Source organism: Triticum urartu, chromosome 6, assembly GCF_003073215.2.
Source record: "Triticum urartu cultivar G1812 chromosome 6, Tu2.1, whole genome shotgun sequence".
NCBI lineage: Eukaryota > Viridiplantae > Streptophyta > Magnoliopsida > Poales > Poaceae > Triticum > Triticum urartu.
The window spans coordinates 377,476,922-377,492,878 of record NC_053027.1 but is presented as its reverse complement, the minus strand read 5'-3'; the positions used below and the strand labels follow the sequence as shown (position 1 = coordinate 377,492,878).

General features: G+C 44.2%; 2 protein-coding genes across 2 annotated transcripts; one reads left to right on the top strand and one right to left on the bottom strand.

The window, feature by feature from the left end:
* The first annotated feature begins 345 nt into the window (after positions 1 to 345).
* LOC125513588 (two-component response regulator-like PRR1) lies at positions 346 to 3,228 on the top strand. The gene is made up of 6 exons (XM_048678725.1): positions 346 to 908; positions 1,047 to 1,208; positions 1,294 to 1,427; positions 1,553 to 1,720; positions 1,921 to 1,996; positions 2,115 to 3,228. Exons 1-6 carry the CDS (start codon positions 746 to 748, stop codon positions 2,960 to 2,962), a joined length of 1,551 nt encoding a protein of 516 aa, XP_048534682.1. The 5' UTR covers positions 346 to 745; the 3' UTR covers positions 2,963 to 3,228.
* An 880-nt stretch (positions 3,229 to 4,108) lies between these two features.
* LOC125513589 (H/ACA ribonucleoprotein complex subunit 3-like protein) lies at positions 4,109 to 5,871 on the bottom strand. The gene is made up of 4 exons (XM_048678727.1): positions 5,727 to 5,871; positions 5,532 to 5,611; positions 5,397 to 5,439; positions 4,109 to 4,435 (listed from the first exon to the last, which is right to left on the bottom strand). Exons 2-4 carry the CDS (start codon positions 5,583 to 5,585, stop codon positions 4,338 to 4,340), a joined length of 195 nt encoding a protein of 64 aa, XP_048534684.1. The 5' UTR covers positions 5,586 to 5,611; positions 5,727 to 5,871; the 3' UTR covers positions 4,109 to 4,337.
* Between the last annotated feature and the right edge of the window lie 10,086 nt (positions 5,872 to 15,957).

The window sequence follows — 15,957 nt, the reverse complement described above, 5'->3', positions numbered from 1 at the left end:
GCAAAGCCAAAGCGTTTAGCTCAAAAGACACGCACGCACTGTAGATATTTTCCTCCGGTCAGCGACCGCCAGCCTGGTCCCCAACCAGCCAAGCGGCTCGCTCTCTCCCGTAGGCTCGAGCCTCAGCCGCCGTCGCTCTCACGGCGGCCGCTCGTGTCGCCACGGCGCGACACGCGGCCCCACCGCGCACGGCCGAGATCGCGCGCGCTGCGGCTCCCGGCTCAGCCCGGAGCCGTGACCCGCCGAGCGGCTCGGTTTACTATCTATTCCAACCCGCCGGCGCGGTTTGGCTTTTGCCCCTGCGGAGCCGGGCGGGCCGCGTGTCGCCCCCACCCCATAGTGAAAAGCGAGGAAAAAAGGCGACGGAAATATCTCAGAGTGGACATCCCACCGTCGCAGACCAGCCACCGCCCCGAATAGTTTTAGCATACCACCAGACAATGGAGCGGGGCGGACTGCGACGAGCGGAGGCAGCCGCCGCCGGGCGCGGCCGCCGTTCCTAGCACAGGTCACTGCTGAACCGGCCGCAACCCATCATCATCCGGCCACAGGAGCTCGCCGGGAGCCGAGTTGATTGGGGGTACCAGCTGCCGCATACATGGAGGAGGAGACGTCCGCAGATCCAACAGCCGCCTCGTCCTCCTTCGTCTGCTCCTCCTCTGGCTGCGGGCTCTGCTGATTCCTCGTAACGCGCCCGTGGGAAGTCTCTGCTGATTGCGCACAGGTGGCTGCCTGGGGCTTGGGTATGGTGGGCGCCGGCGAGGGGGGTCGCGCTGGCGGCAGCGGCGCCGGGGTAGGCGGAGGGCAGCCGTTCGTGGACCGGAGCAAGGTGAGGATCCTCCTCTGCGACAGCGACCCCGACAGCTCACGGGATGTGCTTCGCCTCCTCTGCAACTGCTCCTACCAAGGTCAATTCACCTTAGGCTTGTTGTTAATCATGTGTTTGCTGCTTGCCGTTGGCCTTATTATTACTAGTACAACTAGTATCGCCATGTTGTCTTCTAATGATGTCTCTGGTGCTCGGTGGTGCTGCTTTATTTTTTCAGTAACCTGCGCCAAGTCTCCACGGCAGGTGATCAACATGCTCAACTGCGAGGGCGCTGAGATAGACATCATCCTGGCCGAGGTCGACCTGCCAGTCTCCAAGTGCTTCAAGATGCTCAAGTACATTGGCAGGAACAAGGAACTGCGCCACATCCCCATCATCAGTAAGCTGTCATCCAGTTCCCATAGTTCTGTCCAATTCCTGTGCCATGCTTGTAGTAATGATATCGTACGGATGCAATTACGCAGTGATGTCCAACAGAGACGAGGTTTCTGTTGTTGTCAAGTGCTTGCGGCTCGGGGCAGCAGAGTACCTGGTCAAGCCGCTTCGCATGAATGAGCTGTTGAATCTCTGGACCCATGTGTGGCGAAGGAGACGGATGGTAAATCACAATCTGTTTTTTCACCTTCACTAGTAGTTTTTAAAAGAATGCTCTAAGCTGGTCTGCCTGCGGTCATTGCTGTACTGTTTATGAATTGTTCCTAAATTGAATATTGGTGTTGGCAGCTTGGTTTGGCCGAGAAAAACTTCTTCATTGACAATCTTGAGTTGGTGCTGTCGGAACCTAGTGATGCCAATACCAATAGCACCACACTCCTTTCGGACGAGACAGATGATAAGCCGAAAGGAAATAGAAATCATGAAACAAATACCTCGAGTCAACATGAATACGAGGTAATCAACTAATTTATCTGTATGTAGGAAGTTCTACAACTGTCCGATGATTGGTTTTCTCTTTCTTTCTCTGTAGTGTCTTCCAAAATTTATGTTGCCGCAAATATGTGCTTTTTACCACATATGCTGTACAATGATGAGATGCTCATTGCTGTGCATTAAGTTACTTATTAAACCCTTGCTTTTCTTATCATCCCCAGTCTCCTGCTGTGGACCCCCCCAAAACAGACCAATTGGAAAATTTACCTAGCATTGCGGAAGATGATGATAAAGCATGTAAGTGTCTTCAGTCTGACCTTTGTTTTTCTCTTCAGCTGTTTTTGTTTTGTCCCCTCTCATGCTACCTACTCATTCATAGTTCTCAGCCGGTTTCTAAAGCTTATCTTTTTACCAGCATCTCCAGGAGGAATGTTTTCACGCCCAATAAAGACTAATTTGAGGATAGCTGAGTCATCTGCATTTCTAGCATATGTTAAATCAAGCACTCCAGCAAACAACCCATTGGATAATGAACTACAGAGAGAGGGTAATCAGATAGATGTTATGGATCACCAGGGTAATTTCTCTGGTGCGACCGACAGAATTGACACTAATAGTAGTATAAATATTCAGGATGAAAAAGCTTTTGAGACGCCTATGCAGTATCCTTTGGTGTGCTTTTCTTCCTCTAACTTGCATCTGGAGCAAAGGAATGAGGGCCAACAAGATGTTTCAGGAAACCCTCCTGTGTATCATTACCCATTTTATTATCCAGGGATGGTAGAGCATGGCATGGCACTTCATTCAGTTCAAAGTTTCCAAGGAAACATAAACACTGCTCAAGCTCATACACCACCAACAATGCTCCATCAATACAATGTTTATCACCAATCCCATGGTGCATCGATGCAATCATATCAGTATAGTCCTGCTGGTATGAATGTGCATTCAAGTCATTTGTCAACGCAGAATGTGTGGTCGTCGGTATCAAGCACACCAATTCCCGAGGAAAGACATAGTCGATCTGGCAGGAGGGCTGCAGCACTTGCAAAATTCAGGCAGAAAAGGAAGGACCGCTGTTTTGACAAGAAGGTGAGGTATGTTAATCGGAAGAAAGTTGCTGAAACAAGGCCGAGGGTGCGGGGTCAGTTTGTTAGGCAGGCAAGCAACACAGATATAATTAGCACTGGTGATGATATATCTGAATATGAAGACGATGATCCATCCTCCAGGGACGTTGAGTTGGTTTCTTCACCAGAATAGCTGAAAGGTCATATTATATGTGGAGTGGTGTGCGGATGATCATTGCTTACTTTGCAACTCAGTACACATATGCAATACATTATTCCCGCTAATAGCAATGCATCATTTTGCTTTCACAATACATCCTCAACCCCCCAACCCCTCAAAAGAACTTGTGGCATATGTATGGATATTGTGGACATTTTGAGCAATTGTATTTTGACAATGTAAGTTAGTATCACTAGTCAGTGATACACATGGCATTATAACCTCTTTGTCTCTGCGCTTGTCTAGTTTCATTGTCTCTGTTCTTTAATACTACACATAATATTTGTTTTCACCAAATGCAAGTTGAAGAGCACCATCCAAATTTGCCTAGCGGCAATGATTCTTATATGGGGGCTGTTTGCTATTGCCTGTGTGCATTTTAGGTGAAAGTTGCAAAATTGGAAATTGTGGTTGCCTGCTACCTTGCCAGTCGCTCCTTACATTAGCTGGTACTCCCTCCGTTCCAAATTACTCGTTGCAGAAAATGGATGTATCTAGAACTAAAATGCATCTAGATACATTCATACATGCGACAAGTAATTTGGAACGGAGGGAGTATTAGACATGAACGCACATCATGATTCCTCATTAACAGGCAAGGTGAGGATGTCAGCCACATTTGTGAATAAAAAGAAGCATGGTGTTATCTTTCTCTAGCTCATACGTAATAAGTTCAACTGGGTTAGCATGCAATTTCAGTTCAGTTCGTAAACACTACAACTGAAAGTTCAGACAGTCCATTAAGATGACTGGCATAAACTACCTAGTTCAATAAATAAATATCTTTTTACTTTGCCATTGGTTTGTCAAATTTCAAGACAAACAATCATCTTTGAACAAACAATAATTACAGCTAGCAAGTTTCAGATTTGAACTCCAACGTTAACAAGATGTGAACGAGAAAACTGGACAAGTTTCAACTCCAATACAAAGATAAAGAATGAGAATGAAAGAAAAAATCCACCTGCCCATGAACTTTAATCGCTAAGGGGCGCTGGGGTGTCAACGGCAGCTGATCGCTTGGAGCAAAGAAGACAAGGGTAGTTCAACACTATCAGAAGCTGTTCGTGTGAAGATCACAAATTAGCGATTTCACTGAGCATCACATAATCAGCAGAATAACAAGAAATCCTCTCCTTGTAGCACAGAAAAAATAATGATTTAGTCACACAGTGAGCACATAGTACAAAAGAGTACGATCCATCGATAGCATAGCATTACATTCAGAGGTACTGCAATAACAAGCAAGATAAGTAGCAGTAATGATTCTCTCTTCACATAGCTAATCTACACTCCAAACAGCATTCAGCAAAGAAAACAGATCTCTTAGGAGGACCCATCCAGTGCTTCAGTACTTCTGTGCGGGCTGTTGGGTTGGCAGCAATCCAAACCTCTTCTTCAACAGGTAACGCTGACGTGCGTACTTGTCATCCGGGGAGAAACGAGCTGTATCAGAAGCAATTGTGTAAGCACCATTCTTTAGCGTGAGAATACTCATAGATATCACAACTCATCTACATTCTACAACTAAAATACAGATATCACAACTCATCTACATTCTACAGTACATAGCAGAACAGCACTTATGTTCAACTGAAGAAAACCAAGATATCACAACTCATCTACAGGTTAAACGGGCATACGGGCATATATTATCAGTGCTTCTAAGAGGAGAAGCTCACCACCCAAGAACATATATGATTTGAGGTATTCTACAAATATCTACCCACACACCTCAGAGCTCAAGGCAACTAGGATGGGCAATTTCCGGACTCTTAACTTTTCAGAATCAACCATAATAGAAATGCATAGAAAGTAAATCTTCCAGCATCGATGGGTTCAAAACAGAAACAATTTCAGATGGGAACTTCAATTCTTACTGTGATCCCCAGGTAATCAATTATAACTCTAGTAAGAAAACATTGCTGAATAACAAAGCAACAACAACTAATGGTACATCACAATGCTCTTTAAGAATCGGTTCCTAGTTCCAACACTCAAAACAATAATACAAAGCAGGTCAAGCAAGCTGAAAAATTGATTAGATATTGTAGCAATGTTCCCAGCATGAATTCAGCACTGTTTTGATGCGAATCCTTTGGATAAGTTATCGTACAATGGATAAAAGAAAACATCTCCTCGCGAACAAATTCTCCTAAAAGACCAAGACCAACACAAAAACACCTACAGTTTCTCCAAAAAGTATGTGTACATACCATGCCTACATGTCTGAAGTCTGAGACAAGCAGACTGGTACTGCAACCTGACATAACAATCACACATGTATACCCCTCTTTTACAGCACAAGAGGCTGGCATACTATGTACAAACTCTAACGAAGGCAAATAATGTACATGTAACAAGATCCAACAGCCAAGACAAAACCAGGGAAAGGAAGTTGGTATACCTGGGTGGGCAGACTGCGTCGGCACACCGAGAGGGGATTCCTTCTGCGGTACAGGAGCGAGAAAAGCATCAGCACGGGGTCAAAAATACATTACAGATCATCACCGGGTAAGCGCGAGGGAATATATTATCCGACCTTGGTGGTGTAAACCTTCTCACCCTTCTCGTTCGTGTAGAACTGGAGATACATCTTGGCTCAAGGCGCTGGGATCAGCCCTGAAAAATCCGACGGAGCGGAAGCAACCGTATCCGTGAGACCGTCGAGAAGTACAATCGCTGATGGAGGCGGGAGGCGGGACTGGGGGAGGGGAGGGGAGAGAAGAGAAATTACCAGGAGGTTGGCGGAGGCGGAGGCGGAGGCGGCGGGCGTGAGAAGAAGCGGCGGGGACGAGGGCTGCTCTGGCGGCTAGGGTTTGTGGGAAGCAAGGGTATAAGAAGAGGAGAAGGATTTGTAACTGGTAAGTGGGACCAGAATTGAGGGGCACTAGTGTGGTAGGACCACGAGGCAGAGATGTTTTTCTTTCCTGAAGCTACTACATGACGAATTAACCAGCGTGATTTTTTAAAGAATATTTTAGGGCATTTTTTTCCCTTTCTTTTGGATAAACGGACATGATTTCGGTAACAGGTTTTTTTCAGAAAAGATTTCGGTAACAGGTTGCAGGCCCCCTTGTGTTGTGCGTCTTTTTAGGCTTTTAGTGTAATACTCCGACCTATATGTGCGCGATCACAAGATGCTCCGGAATTGGTTTCGGATCTTATTGATGAGGCTACAAAAAGCTGGAACAGACAAGCTCTAAATGATCATTTCATAGCGCCTGATATTGAGATTAGGGACTGTCTAGGTCTCAGTCAATTGAGACTTGAAGTCTCAGTCGGCTGACGTCATCCCTGACAGATTAGGTCAGTTTAGCATCCCTTCCTGATGGGTTTTAATACTCCCGTGATGGGCTTATGGTGTGGGCTTTGCTTGTTTGTTTGTTTTTTGTTTTTGCTATTTGTTTGGCCCGTTGTACCTGTGTCCCTGCCCATGGACGCAGCAAACACATAACAGAAAAGCAAAGAGCCCATGTATAGCCAAACGACAGGAAAACTTTTGCTTGTTCCTTTCAATTTCTTGTTCCCTTTTTCGTTTTGGACCTGAAAACCTTGTAATTTCTTCTCCCCCTTTGTTTTTCTGCATCAATCTTGGAGCAGTATGGAAATTTCCTGATGGGCACACAGGTTTGTCTCTGAGATAACTTCATGGCAGAAAACTCCAACTTTGTCTTAGCCTGATGTTCAAGTTTCTCCGAAGAAAAAAAAGTAAAGAAAGAAAACTGTAGTATATTAGAAGCATGGGTTTCAGTAGTTGATGACAAAAAAGATAATAATTTTCATACAGTGCTAATTTTTGTATGTCCAGCACACATACTGTTCAGGACATGTACTAAACATGTAGTACACTTGCTGTGGGCAGAGAAAAGGTTGAAATTTTTTTGTTGTTCTTGACAGTTTCTGAATATGATAAACTAACGAACATGGTTCTTTGCATTAGCTAAAAAAATATGTCATGGATTCAGATTGACACATACTGTCTTCTGCATTTCGTGTAGCAGCCAGTGAATACTTTGGCACGGAGATTTCCAAGCAGTCGTGCTCCAGCTCCACATAATTTGGTGACCCCAGTCCAAGTAAGATAAAAAATGCGAAAACAAAAAATCTCTTAGATTGTAAATACATATGTTTGAGATGTGTCACCATCCCAGAAACTGACATAAGCATGATTTGTGTTTCCATGGCAGCAGTACCATGGTGTCCAGTATGTGCATCAATAACAGGCCTACGATGAATTTGGCATTCCAACCATCTCCAAGTGCATTTGCACCACATGTACGAGCTTTTCTTGAAGAAAAAAGATTGCTTATGCCCTCTTTAAGTTCCCTGCTTCATAAATGACCTGCTGCTCTACTATCATGCCCTTGTAATTCTGTGAAAAAATAAGATTGATAAAGAAAGAAACTTATACTGTTATGAAAAATGCACGTGATGAATTTCCTTGGAAATGGTAACATGACCTACACACAGTTGCTGTTTGCTGCTGACCCAGAGGTACTATAAAGTGCATTTTTTGTTGACTTTCACATGCATAGTTGAAAAAAATAAACTACATAACATGTTTGTGGTCACAGGCTGGTATTGTTCATTGACATACAACTGGGCCCCATGTCTCTCGACGCTGCCACCTTCGACAAAACAGAGGCCCCTCTAGTTGCGATCAAACAAGAAGACATGAAGTTGCGTGCCCATTGTGGGACATGCAACTGGCGCCTGACCCCGTACAACAAGTAATGGAAGTCGAGTTGTGACCAAGTTATAAGGCATGCAGTTGCGACCAAGTTAGAAGACATACAATTGTGTGTCTAGTGTGGGACATGCAACTGAGCCGCCCCCTGCGACAAAACAAAGGCCCCTCTAGTTGCGACCAAGCTAGAAGACATGCAGTTATGTGCCCATCATGCTGGGACATGCAACTGGCGCCTCTCCTCGTACAAACAAGAAATGGAAGTCAAGTTGCAACTAAGTAATAAGGCATGCAGTTGCGACCAAGTTAGAAAGACATGCAGTTGCGTGCCCTATTGTGGAACATGCAACTGGGCCCCGTGTCTCTCGACGCCGCCCCCTTCGACAAAACAAAGATCCCCTAGTTGCAAACAAACTAGAAGACACACAGTTGCGTGCCTAGTGTGGGGCATACAACTGGGCCCCTCTCTCTCGATGCTGCCCCATCCGACAAAAGAAAAGCCCCCCGAGTTGCGACCAAGTTAGAAGACATGCAGTTGCATGCCTAGTGTGGGGCATGCAAGTGGGCCACCTCTCTCCCTCTTTGTCGCCCCTCCGACAAAACAAAGGCCCCTCCATTTGCGACCAAGCTAGAAGACATGCAGTTGCGTGCCCATATGGGACATGCAACTGGCGCATGTCCCCGTACAACAAGAAATGGAAGTCGAGTTGGCATGCAGTTGCGACCAAATTAGAAGACATGCAATTGTGTGCCTAATGTGGGACATGCAACCGAGCCCCATCTCTCTCAACATTGCCCCCTCCGACAAACATAAGATCCCCCGTAGTTGAGACCAAACTAGAAGACATGCAGTTGTGTGCCTAGTGTGGGGCATGCAACTGGCCCCCATCTCTCTCAACACCACCCCTTCGACAAACAAAGCCCCCCCGGTTGCAACCAAGCTAGAAAACATGCAGTTGCGTGCCCAATGTGGGAAATGCAACCGGCGCCTATCCCTGGACAACAAAAACGGAAGTAGAGTTGCAACCAAGTTATAAGACATGCAATTGCGACCAAGCTAGAAGACATGGAGTTATAAAGACATGCAGTTGCGTGCCTGCCGTGGACATGCAGCTGGGCCCCTCTCTCTCAATGCCGCCCTCTTCGACGAAACAAAGAACCCCCCTAGTTGCGACCAAGTTAGAAGACATGCAGTTGCATGCCTGTTGCGGGACATGCAACTGGCCCCCTATCTCTCGATGTCGCCCCCTCCAACAAAACAAAGCCCCCCCTAGTTGCGACCAAGTTGGAGTTCATGCAGTTCCATGCCTAGTTTGTGACATGCAACTGGGCCCCACTCTTCTCGACGTCGTCCCCTTCGACAAAACAAAGCCCCCCCCCAAGTTGCGACCAAGTTAGAAGACTTGTAGTTGCGTGCCATTGTGGGACATGCAAAATACTGGCGCCTCTCCCCGTATAATAAAAATGGAAGTGGAGTTGCAAACCAAGTTATAAGACATGTAGTTGCAACCATGCTCGGAAAAAACATGTGGTTGCACGCCTAGTGTGGGGCATGCAACTGGGCCCCTCTCTCTCGATGTCGCCTCCTCCGACAAAACAAAGGTACCCCCTTAGTTGCGACCAAGTTAGAAAGACATGCGGTTGCATGCCTAGTGTGGGGCATGCAACTAGGCCCCTCTCTCTCATGCTGCACCCCCACCAACAAAACAAAGGTCCCCCTTAGTTTCGACCAAGTTAGAAAGACATGTAGTTGCCTGCCTGTTGTGGGGACATGCAACTAGCCCCCTCTCTCTCGACCCCCCCTAGACAAAACAAAGGTCCCCCTAGTTGCGACCAAGTTAGAAAGACATGCAGTTGCCTGCCTGTTGTGCGACATGAAACTAGCGCCCTCTCTCCCGACGCCACCCCTTCGACAAAACAAAGGCCCCCCCAGTTCCGACCAAGGTAGAAGACATACAGTTGCGTGCCCATTGTGGGATGTGCAAAAACTGACGCCTCTGCCTATACAACGAAATTAGAAGTCGAGTTGCAACCAAGTTCTAAAAAGACATGCAGTTGTGACCATGCTGGGAAAAACATCTGGTTGCGTGCCTAGTGGCCCCCCTCTCTCTCGACGCCGCCCCCTCCGACAAAACAAAGGTCTCCAGTTGCGCTCGGGTTCGAAGACATGCAGTTGCGTGCCTTTTGTAGGACATGCAACTGGCCCCTCTACCTGTAGTCAAGTTTAAACCAAGTTATAAAGACATATAGTTGTGTGCCTGTTGTGGGGCATGCAAATGGCCCCATCTTCTCAACGCCGCCCCCTCCGACAAAACAAAATGTTCCCACCCCTCTACTACTGCAGATGTGACCCCCACCCCTATCCTACCGTTCCACTTACAAACAAACCATACCGAGAGAGATGCGACCCCTCCATCCGCTCTCCCTACCGGCGATGCGACACTCACCGCTCTCCAACCGTTGCCATGGTAGTTGGGGTGTGTGCAACGTGCACTTGCATTCATGGGTGTGTTTATCTGTCAGAACGTCCTCTCTTATGAAAACCCACTTACAAAACTTCCTCCTCCCCCAACTACAATTACAAATTGTTATAAAAAAGTGGTATTTTTAAATTACATTGTCTCCTAAAAAAAGAAACGCGCACCCATGCCCTCATGTGCTAAACACACACACACGGCATACTAAGAGAAAAAAAGATAGTGTAGTAGTTGCAAACAAAAAGGCTAAAGAAAACAGAAGGAAAAAAGGCTTGTAATTCTTAAACTAATGATTTCTGCACAAAAATTCTAACTGATTGCCCAACAATTCTTAATAAAAAATTCTCCAAAAAAAATTTGACCAACTATAGTAGGGAAAAATCCCTACTGACCCTCCAAAAAAATGAACAACACACATATGCATTGTTATTTTTCATTTTCCAAATCATCTTTGGAAAAAAATGTTTCGCTCGTTCATGGGGGCGTTTGGAAAAACTAATAATCTACAAAAGACAATAAAAAATGCACGTTAAAAAAGATATATAAAAAAGAGAGATATAAAGACAGCCTGAAACATATATGCTTAATCATTGGAAAAAATAGAAAAAAGGATTTCGAACATTCTGTTAATAAAAACCAAAGTTTACACAAAAAAGACAAATTAAAAATGCAGATTTCAAAAAAGGTTTTAACTTATAGTTAAACTAATAAAAACAAAAGTAAAATAATTTCAGAATTAACAGTTTCACTAATGCAAAAAATTGCAACGAAAGTGCTTGCACCTTTTACTTAAAAACTAAACATGCAAAAAGAAAAACTGAAAAAAAAACAGTGAGAAAGTGGATACATACCATGCTTCCCAAAAGAATATTAGTCCTCGTGAGGCGGTGCACAAATGCCAACCCTATGAACCCATTGTTGAGCGGAAGCAGCCCATCTTCCTGAGTGCGAACAATATCATCATCGTCATCACTGTTGCCAGCTTGTCTATCCTCGTCTTCTTCATCTGAGACTTCCATGTAGTCATTCTCAGCCTCAGATCCTTCATCTTCGGCACCATTCCCGAATTGAATCACACAGACAACTGCCCTTGGGGAAGGCTAGTCCAGGTAGAAGAGAACCAGCTGGCCCTTCCCCAACTTGTTGTCTGCAACAAATTTCCTCCACCCACTACCATACATTATGCTCTTTCTGGGCCCCTTGTGACACTTAACGGTGTACGTCCATTTGTTTGCCTTAAACTTCAGTGTATCCCCTGTCAGGTCGTTGAAACGAACTCTTTCGTTGCATGGCACAACCTATTGTGTGTTGAACACAAAAAAAGAACAACAAAAAAATGATCATCAAAACTGCCTGAAAAAATGAATTGAGCACTGATATAAAAGTCAAAAAGATGCAAAACAACCTAAAAAAATCAGTCTAGAACTAGCATAGGTTACTGCACATGACATAAACGCCCATCAAGTTCAAAACTCTGGGAGAACAACAAATATCAACCTTCAACAACAATAAAATAATTCTATGATGATAAGTACCTAAAAATAAAGATCAGAACAGTGGAAAAATAATAAAAAATTATATATATATAGGTTGCGAAGTTACCCCTGCGTTTTTGAACTCCTTCCAGACAAACATGCTCATCCCACTTGTCCTGCTCTCGCGGTAGCAAGGGCTCAAACAAACTCTGCACACCATCTCCTGTGCCGCATAAAAAAGCGATAAATTTGTGCTAGTGAGACCCATACATATTCAGCTAAAAAATGATTTTTAGAGGAAAAAACTTGTATCCTTCCGACGAGAAAGATTTCGAGATAATGATGAGATATCATTGGCGTCGCCACTAATGACCAAAAAAAAGAAAACAAATAAATTTGCAATGTGGGGATCCATCAAAAAGACCATATTATCTTGATTTCATATACAAAAAGGAATAAACATCATACTGATTCATACAGGTTTTCGGCAGAAAAAGAAAAAAGAAACTAAAATAAAACATGCTGTTGCTGGATACTTACTTTCATTAATCATTCCTTTTTAAAATAGATAAAAGTATCAGCAAAAATAAGAAATAAAACAAGGCCACTCCCTAATGATAGATTTCAGCAATAATATGTACTATTTACATAGAAAATTTTCAGAAACGACAAGCTACTGATTATATAGGGACTATCAAAAACAAATGAACATACCTACTCCTACTGATACATTCAATAAATCAGTAGTAAAAATCTTCTCCTGTTTTGATAGAAAAAATTTCAAAAACATGCTACTGATTTAGCGAAAAGAGCCTAACGCATTCATCTAGATTGTCACTCCCACTGATGTACAAAAAGGGTGTAAACAAATGAACTATACTATACACTATGTACAGAGGATGTCGATAAAACCTACTACCTACAAGCATAAAGAAGAAAAAGCGGTCTTGATAACCCTACTTCTAGTACAGTCCAAAAGAAATAGACCATTTCATCTCAGTTTATTGGGCTACTAAAAAACGAAATTAGTACTACTAGTTGTAAAACTAAACTTTACTGGATAGTTCAAAAAACATAGGAAAAAAAGCAAAAATCTGGATTAGATAAGTGAATCTAGCTGTAACAAAAAAGAAACCAGCATCATACTCACATCTGCCACACCGACATTGCTGATCCACGCGCCTGAGCGAGAGACACTATTGTGCATTTCAACACGAAAAAAAAACCCTAAAAAAGTATAAAATATGGACGCAATTCTCTGCTTGAAACTCCTAATCAGATATTTAATACAAACAAAAGAAAAGAACAATACCTCATCTTGCGGGGGTAAGTATAGACATACAAAAATCCTATCTACTCTAGTGGATACATGGGCACAGTAATAAAACTCCTACAGTGCAGCAGACATGCACTTAGCTTGGGCGAGGACCTCATGTTGCTGACTCACAACAAGCCCCTGGACTAAAATCCATTTTCAGACTAAGAAGCTAACAAAAAAAGTGAAATCAAAAAGACTAAAAAGTGAGGTCCCTTTGAGACACTACAAAAAAGGCCTAGCAGCCGCTCACTCTGGTCGGCCCCTTTGAGACACTACAAAAAATACAACTTGATCTTGACCGTACAAACTACCACATCCAAATCAATCCTCCAATCTTTTGAATGCTTGAACAAATAAGGATACAAAAAAATGCATATAAATCCTGGAGTCCATTATAGACTTGAACCTACTATTCTACACTTGATCCACAAACAAAACTACCCCCAATCCCCTACAGATCTACGGTGAAGCATCAAACAAGAAACAAGACAACAAAATGATGGAGAAGAAAAACTAGGGGGGAACTCACTCCAACAGCAGCGCCAGCCATCCCCTCTCTCTCGTCCTCTGGTTCGTTGAAGAGAACCTTGGAGCTCGCCCTCTCTTCTCCCCCTCCGGATTTCTTCTGATTTGAGATTAGGGAATGGAGAGGAGTAAAATGCAAGCGCGGTCCTAATTCTTTTCTGAAAGTGTCACTTGAGTCCTAATTCTTTCAAAATGCATATTTGAGTCCCATATCTTTTTAAGTTGTTCATCCGAGGTCCTAATCTCGTCTGACCGCCGCTGACCAGTGCCACCTCGACACCAGAGGGCCCAGGCGGGAGTTTTCCCGCCCCTAGCGGTTGGGCTTATATGCTATTTGGCCCCTGATTAATCCGTCCTTCCCATTCCCCCGTCCCTAGGTCTCCTCCACCCCGCTCTGCTCCCTCCGCCGCCGCCCAGCGCCATGTCTGCCGCCGCTAGCTCCTCCACGGTGAAGCGCCACGGGAGGAATTTTCCTGGTCCATCGCGGTCATCCATGGCCTTGGCAGCGCGGTCTCCACCACCGACATCTCCACCGAGGACAGTAGCTCATTCGGTGCAGCCGCCGGCGGGGATGCTGCCGTTGGTACTTTGCCCTAGCTGCCGCATTCGATCTACAATTCGTCTTGTGTCAAAATCGGAGGCAAATCCTGGCAGGATTTTCTACAAATGCCCCAATCATCATGTAAGATTTTCTACAAATGCCCCTATTGATTTGATGTTTGTGTGTTCCTGTGTTATTTTTTTGCTGAACTTTGTTACTAAATTTGTGTCAGATTCCACCAAATCCTTGCCAACATTATTATTGGGAAGATGGACCAGACAACTATTATGATTTTTTGGTGAAAGGTGGGTACATCAGCCATGGATTTAGCAGTTTTGATTCGGCTGGTGTCATTGCAAGTGAAGAAATAGATGTGCAAGAGGAATGTGCAGTAGCAATGCAGAGCACTGTTGAGACTGTGGTGAATGCAGATGTAGTGAAGAAGATGAATGAGCTCATTTTTCTTTGTAAGAGTATTCTCAGTGCACTTGTTGTACTGATTGCAGTAGTGGTGTATGTAGGTTTTAAGAAGTGATGTGGTAGTATGATGTATCCAGTGTTGATGTATGCACTGTTGATTTATCTAGATATTGATCATGTACTGTGGTAATGAAATTGAAGTAAAATTTGGCAGCATTTTGTTTGTTTTTTCTGTATTGTGGCAGCATTTTTTCAATAGCATTGACAACACAAATAAACAGTGATTGAACTTAGAAGTAGTTTGAAAGATAGATAGATAGATGGGTTCAACATTACAAAGTCTTGAAGTTGTGCAACAAAAGTAGGAAATAGCATTACATTTCCATGGGAGTACTCTTTTCCATGGTTTGTGTGAAACCCAGAGGCACATCCCAGCATCAGGTTTCATTACAAACCATCTTGTTTCCTAACCAAAAAAAGACAACATCCTACACTGCTTCTTTCCAGAATATGTCCAAAATATGTCCAAACTGTGTAAATCTTGTAGCTCTTCAGTTCTGAGTTCCTGGGGCTTTGTTCTCCTTAGTTTTTCTCACTTTCTTCCTTCTCTTCAAGCCAAGTGTTGCAGTAGTTTGCACTCTTGGAGGGGGCAGGGCATCTCTACAGGATGCAAGGAACTGGCTCTCTGGTAGAGGAGCTGGCAACGATGTTTGTGATTGTTGTGTAGCTATAACCTACAATTGAAGCATTTGCAACACTTAGTAATTATTAGGAAAATACACAGTACAAGAAAGTAATTAACACTCACTTGGTCTTGCAGGATTTCCATTACAGTAGATGAAGCAAGATCATAAGTCATTGAAGGTGAAACCAAACTGGATGCTCTACTTGAGAGTTGTGGGCATGACTTTTTCTGCATAATAGGCATTACAATGTAAAAATGCATAAATGTTGAAAGAATGTACAGATGCATAAATGTTGAAAAAATGAACACCTTGTAAGTTGGCCTTTTTACTGGCAGTTTTTTCTGTGGCTAGGTGCTGGCAGTGTTGCTGCTTCTTCAGGTAGAATAACCTGAATAGGTTCAGGTTGTGCCTGTTCTGCTTGTGCATCTCCTGCTGCTTCATCTCCTACTGGTGCATCTCCTGCTGCTCCATCTCCTGCTCCTTGTGCTGCATCTCCTGCTGTTGCTTCTGGTGCAACTTGTGCTCCATCTCCTGCTCCTTGTGCTGCATCTCCTGCTGCTGCTTCTGGTGCAACTTGTGCTGCTGGGCCCCTACCAAGTTCAGGGCATTTTCTTTTGTTGTGCCCTGGCTGCTGGCACACACTACAATGCCCCACAATGCCATGCCTGCTCATCCTAGTACCATTCTCTTCCTCTAGTGGGTTCTTCTTCCTTTTGGTCCCAGGCCTCCCAACTTGCTTCTCATATTTGGGTGGTGCCACTGGAGGGCCATTAGTTCTAGGCCACACCCTAGGATCACTACATGGCATTATGACTTTTCCATAAGCTGCTTTGAAA

What these genes read in the sequence shown, in the direction of transcription:
- LOC125513588 (XM_048678725.1), top strand. Translation starts at nt 746, where the DNA reads ATGGTGGGCGCCGGCGAGGGGGGTCGCGCTGGCGGCAGCGGCGCCGGG. An exon ending in TGTGGCGAAGGAGACGGATG is followed by an intron (nt 1,428 to 1,552) that starts GTAAATCACAAT and finishes TGGTGTTGGCAG; the next exon opens with CTTGGTTTGGCCGAGAAAAA. An exon ending in GGAAGATGATGATAAAGCAT is followed by an intron (nt 1,997 to 2,114) that starts GTAAGTGTCTTC and finishes TCTTTTTACCAG; the next exon opens with CATCTCCAGGAGGAATGTTT.
- LOC125513589 (XM_048678727.1), bottom strand. Translation starts at nt 5,585, where the DNA reads ATGTATCTCCAGTTCTACACGAACGAGAAGGGTGAGAAGGTTTACACC. An exon ending in AGAAGGTTTACACCACCAAG is followed by an intron (nt 5,440 to 5,531) that starts GTCGGATAATAT and finishes CCTGTACCGCAG; the next exon opens with AAGGAATCCCCTCTCGGTGT. An exon ending in GACGCAGTCTGCCCACCCAG is followed by an intron (nt 4,436 to 5,396) that starts GTATACCAACTT and finishes CTTCTGATACAG; the next exon opens with CTCGTTTCTCCCCGGATGAC.